The 9,023-nt window shown below is 35.8% G+C and overlaps 1 protein-coding gene across 5 annotated transcripts in view; it reads left to right on the top strand.

The window, feature by feature from the left end:
• Positions 1-9,023, top strand: part of ETV1 (ETS variant transcription factor 1) — a 63,347-nt gene that overhangs the window by 8,747 nt on the left and 45,577 nt on the right. For all 5 annotated transcript variants that reach the window (XM_019616438.1, XM_010712719.2, XM_010712722.2 and 2 more), the window contains one exon: positions 4,673-4,726. In XM_019616438.1, the coding sequence (XP_019471983.1) occupies positions 4,673-4,726 (54 nt within the window). The remainder of the gene's footprint in view (positions 1-4,672; positions 4,727-9,023) is intronic.

The raw sequence follows: 9,023 nt of genomic DNA, 5'->3' as shown, positions 1-9,023 counted from the left end.
AAAGGGCAAAACCCAAAAGGCAAACCAACCCCCCTCTCCCACCCCATTATTTCAGGAATATTTAGACTGTATATAATCTTTCAGATACCGAGGACTGACAATCAAAGAAAACTGAAAACTCTGTAGACTCATTACTTCTGAGGCCTGAAAGTCTTATTTTAGCTCCAGCTAAAACACTACTGGCCATGTATAATTTCCTGTCAATTTAAATTTCTTTTGGCACTTTGAATAAATCTCTGATATTTTAAAACAAATGGCTCTTAGCTCTAAAAGTGTAGCTTGAGGTCAGAGAACATAGCACGAGAGGAAGTGTCATGATACTCAAAATAAAGTTTTAAGTGAAGTAAGAGGTTTGCAGCTCCTTGTCTTCTTTAAAAAAATAAAAATAAAATAAAAAAAAAACGAGTTGATGTTTTTAAACAAGAACACCTTTCTCTGGAGTGCAGTTCTGCTTTACAAAGCTGTTTGTAATCAGGAGAAGGAAGAGTTAAATTTAAGCCCTTTATAGCTCGCTTAACTTTTCATTTATTAAATATGTTCCTCAGCAGGTCTGTGCTACGTCTTGAGACAAAGCAGTGAAATCAGTGTGTTTATGCCTAAAGTTCAAGTTTACTTTGCTGTAGCTTTCTGGAAGGGTGTGACATGAAAAGCTTGTGGTTGGGGCCACATGGTTCGTGCTGGACTGTGTTTTTGTGAATGGAGGCAGAACTCCAGTTCTGACTGCTTGTCTTGAGGAATTGCTTCGGAGATCAGCTGTCTCATTCACTGGCAGAAAGAATGACTCATACATCTTCTGCCTTGTTTGGCTCCAGGTCATTGTTACAGTGGATAGAGCTGGTTTTAATTAAATATTAACTCCTTTTGTCCTGGATGCTTGTTCATGGGGACTTTTTATTTTTGTTTACTTGCAGGGAAAGCAAGGTAACCGGCCCTAATTTAAAACTTTTTTTGTATCCCTGTTTTTGAACTTCATTCCCTCTGCAAAATGTGCCGCAGTTCAGCTTTTTAAGGGCTTTTTAAAACTCTGAAAACTGCAAACAAATCTTAAGTATTTTTGTGCTGCAAACGTTTGCTTTTCACAAACTGAATTTAACTGAGTAGGTAGTGAAGCTGTAAAATCTAAACTGATAATGTCCTCGAGATTATCATTAACATTTTTCTACACTTCCCAAGTGCTCTTGAGACATTATAGCTTTAATAAGAGGAAAAATAAAACTTTTGGTAATAATCTAGACAGAACTGGATAGCTTGCTGCAGATGTTGTCTGCTCCAGGAGTGTGAGACTTTCTGACTATGAATGTGGAATGAACTGATGTTGCTGCTTCTGCTATTAGCAGTAAAAGCCACGTGCTTAATATCCTTCAAAACCTTTTATTACTCTTTTGGTATATACTTCCCTTCTCAACCCCCCATAATTAGGTAGCTCAGGGAATGAGCTCAGTTAGATGATTGTTTCAGGTATCTTTTTCAATTTTCCTCTGAAAGGCAAAGTAAAAAAAAAAAGTTTTGGTGATTTATGCATTGTGTCCTGTACTGAGTATGTTAACAGAAGTCCAATGAAGATTTTATAGCAGTCTTGCTGAATTGCAGTATTTGTGAATAAAAGAAAAGAGGAAATGAATGTCATTCGTATATAAATGTGCAGACAGTTGCAACACTGCAAGTAACATTTTCCTTTCAGACATTCATGTTAAAGTGTCTTTACCTGTCCTTTTAATTTGCTGCAAAGGCTGTGTGTAATTATCCAAACTGAATGTATAAAAGCCTCTTCCCTTTGAGTAATGGGATGATGTATCCAGACCGTTTGGCTTCTCACAGCAAGATGCTGTTGGAAGAAGTCCGTGTATTGGGCTGACGGTCCTTTGCATTTCCGCAGTATGATTATGTGTGAGTTGCAAATTTTGCTATTTAAAAAAAAGTGTTACCAGGTTAACTGAAGGAATGATTTAAATTCTCATCTTTAACAGATAATGGGTCTTTTAATTTCTGTTTAGACTTGCGGGCTCAGTTTTAATAGCATCAGTACCTCAGAAATAGATTTCGGTAGGAAACATATGGTACCAGGTTGAATGTTTGGACGTTATGCTTTGTTTTGTTTATATCTGGCAGAGTTTTAAACACGTTTGTCTTACTGTATTCCTTGTCCTACAGAGACTTCTAAGGCTGTGTCAATATTGTATTTAAAATACATTTTGACAGCGGTCTCCATCTCTTTCTAGAGCACTGATAAAATGATGCACCTTAATTTCTGTTAAATATGTCTTCATAATTTTGGGGATCAATGAAAAAAGTATATTTTTCTTGTTTAATCCAGACCTCATTTACTAATATATTAAATACAATATTTACTTGAAGTAAGTCAAGTTAAACTGCTAGAGACACAATAAATCACTGTGAAGCAGTCCGGCGCACAGAATATGCTCTAGAAAGTTATATAAGATTGCTGTCCCAGTTCTACGTAGCTAAACGTAGCTTCCTGCTTTCAGCAGGAGCTTTTTGTTTCATTTAGCCTTTTTCAAATATCCCGGCTTCACAAATTGACGTACATGTATATATGCTCTTGTGTACAAATAACAAAATTAGAATCATTCTAGCCTCCTTGCTGCATGTGAAAATGATAGCTGGCTTAAGAGCAATGTGTGGGATGTGTCTTCTGTAAACAAGAAATTACTTGATGGAATTACTTTTAACTGCGAATGTATGCACAAATCTTTTGAAAACAACTGGAAATGTGAAAAATCCTTAGAAATTGATTTTTAAGTAGAACTTGATTTCATAATTGGATTCTTCAATGACTGTCGAATATTTGGCATTTTTGTTAGGAAAACGTCTAACATTCACATGTAGTGAATTGCATGAAATATCAGAAATTTAATTGTATTAATACTTGGGTTTGTACTGTCCTTCAGTTAATTTCTGGTAAAAGTCTAGTGTTTTCCCTGTTGGAAAGAGAAATTTAATGCATCAAAAATACTAGGAATATTCGGTTTGGTAAATTACACACACAGCTTCAAACTTTGAGGAGCTAATGTGGCCTCCGAGACAGACTTCTGTTAGGAGAGTAGATCACTGTAAGTTGACCGCAAAAAACTAACAAAACAACAATAGCAATGCTTTTTTTTTTTTCTTTTTTTTTTTTCAGGTAATATCAATTACTCTTCATATATTTATCTTACCTTCACTTCCTTTAAAGTCAGTGTTTGCAGAGCTCCCAAGGTCATTTGTTCTTAAGCGATATTTGCTACAATTAAGACACTAAGACTTTAAACATTTGTTTTAAAACTGAGAGCAAATAAATTTTCAGTATGATGAACCTGATTCTGAGTTCTTCACCCAGGGATAAAAACCTCCCAGTTAAGTAATTAGAGCTATTTCCTGAGTAAGAGATCTGGTCCACAAAGAGTACTGAAGAGCACAGTGAAAATAATTGTAATTAAATATGTATTTTTAATTCAAATAAATGCTGTTCAAGCTATTAGCAATTGCATAAATATAAAGGAGAACATACATATCTTAAACTGGAAAGGGCTCTCAAGGGCATTGAAGTTACATTTTATCATTTACTGTTTTTATTGGTTTGATAGTTACTGTTTCAATAAATTATTCTATAACCTGTATTTACCTCTTGAATCTTACTGGGTAAGCAGATCATGGCAGATGCTAACTTTTAATTAAGATCATGTGAATTATTTGCTTCTCTTTAGACAAGAAGTGTTTAAATTAAAATGTGTTCTAGCAGATAACTTTATGAAGCTTTGCAGCGATGAATGTAGTTAGTGTGTGTTGAGCAAAGGATGACGGAGTTCAGACACAGTAAGCCAGATCTCTGTAGGATGCAGCAAGGGCCAGTTGTGCTCTGAGGATGCTACTCTCCAAGTGTACTCACCTAAAATATACATTCAGTGGTGTTTCAGCTTAAATGCTTCTAATGACATTACAAGACACTACGGCTAATGTCTTAAGTACACAATGAGAAGGAGGCATGGTACCACAGAAGCAATATTATGTATCAGCAGACCATGAAATGATCGTATTTTATAGCTCAGATTTGTGATGAAAGTTTCTTAAAAGCTAAGATGATCTCAGAAAAGTTGAATGGATGTTAATAACGATTCTTGTTTAAATAAGTATGTTTTTTTCAATGTCTGAAATGTTGTTATTGAACCAGCAATTCTGTGGTCTGGTAAGATAGCTCTTTTTGAGTATTTAAAATAACAAAAAGAACCCTACTGAGTTGGCTGACTGCCATGAAAAACTGAAATCATTTTTAAGTTTGCCAAAGATGCAGTAGCTTGGGGTTAAAGATGCATAGGTGTTAAACGCTAGGATTTGGTGCTTTCCGTGCATTTTGCAAATGAGCATGGCAGGATTTCGGCAGGTGCAGAGCGTGGTGCCAGCAGCAGCCTTTCCATCCCCAGCACCCTGTAGCAGGGCCGCACCACGCAGCTTCACCCTGCAGCTTGTCCAGTACGGAAGCAGTCGCTTGCCTGATTTTCATGCCCGATTTTCATGGCCAACAATGAGAGAAACAAAAATTCTAATTTTAATCTTGGCTGTGCTTCAAATTAAGCACAAGAATCTTTATTTATGCTTTAATGGCTTCTTTTAATTCTTTCCTCTTTCGTTTTTGTTTTTGTCTGTTTGTTTTTTGTTTTTGTTTTCCTTTCTTCAGCTCAGGTACCTGACAATGACGAGCAGTTTGTGCCAGACTATCAGGCTGAAAGTTGTAAGTACAGAATGAATCATCGCTTTCTTAAAAATATGTCCTTATATACTTATATTTGGCTCTTTGTATTTGTTATTTATTGTGTCATCCGCGGTCATGTGGTGGTGCCTTTTGCCGGGCAGTGACATCAGCGTGAGGAACAGATAAAGCAAGTGGCGATTTGACACACAGCCAAAAAGGACTGCTTGGGCTGAAGATTTAACCTTTAGCAGGGTCCAGCTCCTGTCCTTCCCAACCCCAAGGAAGTGAGGAACAGGTCCTGCCTGAGGGCAGAGGGGCTCTTTCTTTCCCTAGGCATAAAGAGAAGGATGCTGAGCTGGGGGGATGTAGCAGACAACTGTCCCAGGCAGAAATCAGGCTGCTCAATAGATTTTGTATATCTATAAATAAAGAAAAGTCTTCAGATAATCAAGCACAGCCACTGCTAGGGCATTTTTAAGTCATTCTAATGTGGTATTTTGTTACTCAAATGAAACTTTGCCTGGAATCAAAAGGAGAAAGCTGTAGTTATGTTAAGCTGGACGCTTTGTGTTGGTTAGTACTTCACTTACCATGTGTCTATAGTTTTTTTGCTGCTCCGCACCCCTCAGATCTTGTTATCTGTTGAACTGCTGCTGCTATTCTGTTAAACGCTGGCTCTCCTTCACTGTACCTGCTGGTCTGTGCATCTGGGTGGTTGCAAGGGCAGTAAAAATATGGAAGAAAAACATTGTATGACAAAGTCACAGATTTCTTATGGCTGCTTTGCACTCATCTTTCCTTGCGGCACGTCTTCTCTCCATCATCAGATCTTTTCTCAGCACTGTCTGCTGACTGCAGTGGAATGCGTGGTAGCTTTCCATTTTGCTAAATAACTTAAATAATTTATCCTATCAGAGTAAATTACTGCAGTTTGCTAAACCAGGTAGCTGTTAAATATAGTTGTGTACTGATACGTTGGAATTAAAATTAGAGAGATCTGAAAGAATTGCATTACAGTGGTATCTAACCTCTAAAAAATAAAATCAGAGTTGTTGAATTTTCTTATAAATCTTGTATAATTTTTTTTCCAGTTACTTAAATATATACTCTGAAAAAAATATTCTTAAAATAATATGACAACGTTTTGTAGAGATAATATATAAATATGATTTCTCCTGGATGCTGATAGTATACCTGCAGAAGAACAACTTAGTTTTTGCTTTTCTCTTTTTACAAGTTCCTGTACAAATGCCAACCAACAAGTTTAACCACTATTAGAGTTGCCCTTTATAACATTTTTTCGTCTCTGCCTTCACAATTTTTTTTTCTTCTATAATCTGAAAACTGAAACAGTTTTATATGTTGAAAATTAAATACCTTATCCTACATATGGAGCTGGGTTCAGATATAGTCATGTATGCATACATCCTTTGTGTAAGAGTACAAAGTACAGTTAAAGGCTTCTATTAACCCACAATTATCGTTACAAAACAAGTCAATGATTCTTGGAAAATAATTTGTGAACTGTGAATGAAAAGCCCCATTGAAGCTTGTCATTGCTTTCGGCGATAAAGAAATTCTCCTAATATGGCTATTTTATTAATGCTGTTGTATTTCAAAGTTCCTTAGCCACAGCTTACACAGTATTATCAAAGGAACATTTATTTCTTCATTTCACTTACTTTCTTTATCTTAAGTAAAGGTCAGAAGAGCTTCCTGGAGAGTTACTCTGGCAAAGGTTACAGAGTTTCAGAAACATACATGGATATAATGTATGTAGCTGTGGGCTCTGCTAAACAGGAATGGAGATGAACATAACCAAAGCCATGGGGAAATTTCTGTTGCGGAAGTGTCACGGTAGTGACTGTTTTTTCTAGCATCTAAATCTGCCTTCAAACTGTATTATAATTACTTACTATATATAATCTATAAGTCTATACAGTGCACACCTTGTTACTGGCAGGAGACTGGCAGGAACATTTGGCTTTTTCATTTAATTTTTTATTTTATTTTATTCCTTTACTGCATTTTACTTTTTTGCTTTTTAACGTGGGAGAGGATGGATGAGTTTTCATTGCAAAATGCGCACCTGTGTAGGTTCTATTACAGCCAGTTGAGCTAAAAAATGGTGAGGGACACAAATGTTACACCAGTGAAGGAAGTCGTGGTCATTTACTATTCCAGAGGCAACCAAACAGTGGTCCACCAGCATTTTTGGTGGACCAAAAATTTTTACTCTAGCCTCATTTAAATTTTCTGAACAAAGCTCATTTATGGTGTTATCTACAGATAAGGTGTGAGTGTGGTTTGCAGAATATGTAAAGAAAACTGACATGCTCCACTAAAACAACTATTGCCCAGGAACAGTCTTAGTGATATGACACTTCACTTCTAGTTTCATTCCTTGCTGAATGGGCTTTACAACTGAAGTTTGTGGTCCTAAATTGAAACTTGCAACACTGAAAGAAGTAAGAAAGTCAGAAAGGTCTTAACAGCGTCAGTGTTGGGAAACTGTGGTTAAAATCTTGCTTAGAAATCACTCTGTTAGTCAAATCTTGAAGCAAAGATGGGGAAGGTAGCGGAGGAGCTGTTGCTGCCAAGAACATGTACTGTGTCCTGGCAGTGAGCAGGATTAAATGCCCCTTAACGTGCTGTGGGCTTTGCATTTCTTCTCTGTAATAATGATTTTAACTAGTGAACCTTCACTGGTATTAGTAACTAAGGGAAACATTTAGTTAAGATTAGATTACAGTCCACTTTATCCACTTAAGAATTTAACTTCAAAGCTAACTTGTGTCCATGAATATTTCAAATATAAGTTGTTATTAAGCTTCAATCAGTTTTAAAAAAGCAAACATAATTCATGTATTTATAGTTAGGTGTGGGCTCTAGATATTATGAGTGAGATCAACAGCTAGCATAACTTCATGTCATATTATTGCCGTTCCTGAGATTATATATATTCCTACTAGCTAAGGATCCAGCTAGTTGAGCTTCTCCTTAATGCTTTAAACTTAAGTTTACTTGTTTAAAGTTATTTTGTTACTCCATTATGCCTTTGAAAAGAGATGAAATACGCCTTCCTCGCAGAGAAATATTAGACATATTTACACTTCCAACCTTTCATTTTTCTTAGTGTCCAAAGACCTATCTTGTATTATCTTCTTACTATACAACTTTTATCCTTGAGTATATATTACAAAAAACTGTTTTGTAGTTTCTCTCGATGAGTAGAATGAAGAATAGGTAATAACCAGCCTTTTCTGCTGAAATTTGAAAAACAAATCACTGTTTAGGTTCTTGTAACCTTCTGCTTTCTGTAGCAACCAAACTTTGTGAGTTCTATGGGAGAGATATGTGTATAAAAAGATGTTTTCAGCTTGTAATTACACAAGAAAAAAATATGAAAATTACATATTAAGTAGTGTAATTTTTTTACTCTTTCATATTTTTTCTTTAAAAAAATGCAAAGTCCACTAAAAGACATGTATGTTTTGTTTTTTCTGAATCCACTGCAGCCACCAGCCTGTTTGCTGTACTGTTGAGTGACTTCCTCATGACTCCTCTTTTTGCAATTATGTCAAAAGTTTCATAAGGGAAAAATGTAGTCTGTTTCTCCAAAAAAAAAGGCTTTTTTTTTTTTTTTTTGACCACATTTGTGTGTGATGCTTTTTCTGAATTCTTATCTCATTCCTAAGACTTAGTTAAGCTGTTTTCTGTCTGTATAAAGTCTCTATTTACATGTCAAGAAGGATAACCTGTGTTAACTTCCTCAGATAAGGTTTCCTATTGTTGCCAGTCCATTTTCATATACTGAGGAGGAGCCAGATATTGAACTGGCTGGCATCGGTGGCAAAGCTTTCAGATATTGTAGAACTGCAAAGACGTTGTGATCTGGGAGTAAAAATGAATAAATGGTTCAGTTTGCTTGAAGTTAATAGCTGTTGAGGTGAAGATTGCTTGCTCACAGTGTTTGGATGATTTCTTTGACAGACACAAGAGGAAGTAGGTAGGATTTGTTGATGTCTAAAGGATGTAGCTGGCAGAGAAAACTTGGTATTGTCAACAGTACACTGATTTGTAATTTGGCGCTACTGGTAATAAGCAGCGATTGCCCTGCACCAAACCAGATTGTCTTGTGTCTTAATAGCATAATCATGTTTTGTTACTTTAAAATAATTTGTATTTATAGTGATCTCTTCTTTTTTCCTTTTTTTTTAATTTTGCCCTAAAATATAGGTTACCTATTTAAAATTCTTGATTAATTCTAGCTTTTTAGTTTTTTATTATTGAATTTTTGTTCATCAGGGTTTGTACTGTGTTTCATGTTCTTGAT

Source organism: Meleagris gallopavo, chromosome 6 (genome assembly GCF_000146605.3).
Source record: "Meleagris gallopavo isolate NT-WF06-2002-E0010 breed Aviagen turkey brand Nicholas breeding stock chromosome 6, Turkey_5.1, whole genome shotgun sequence".
NCBI classification, from domain to species: Eukaryota; Metazoa; Chordata; class Aves; order Galliformes; family Phasianidae; genus Meleagris; species Meleagris gallopavo.
The sequence above is the reverse complement of the archived record's forward strand: the minus strand, read 5'-3'. Positions and strand labels throughout refer to the sequence as shown.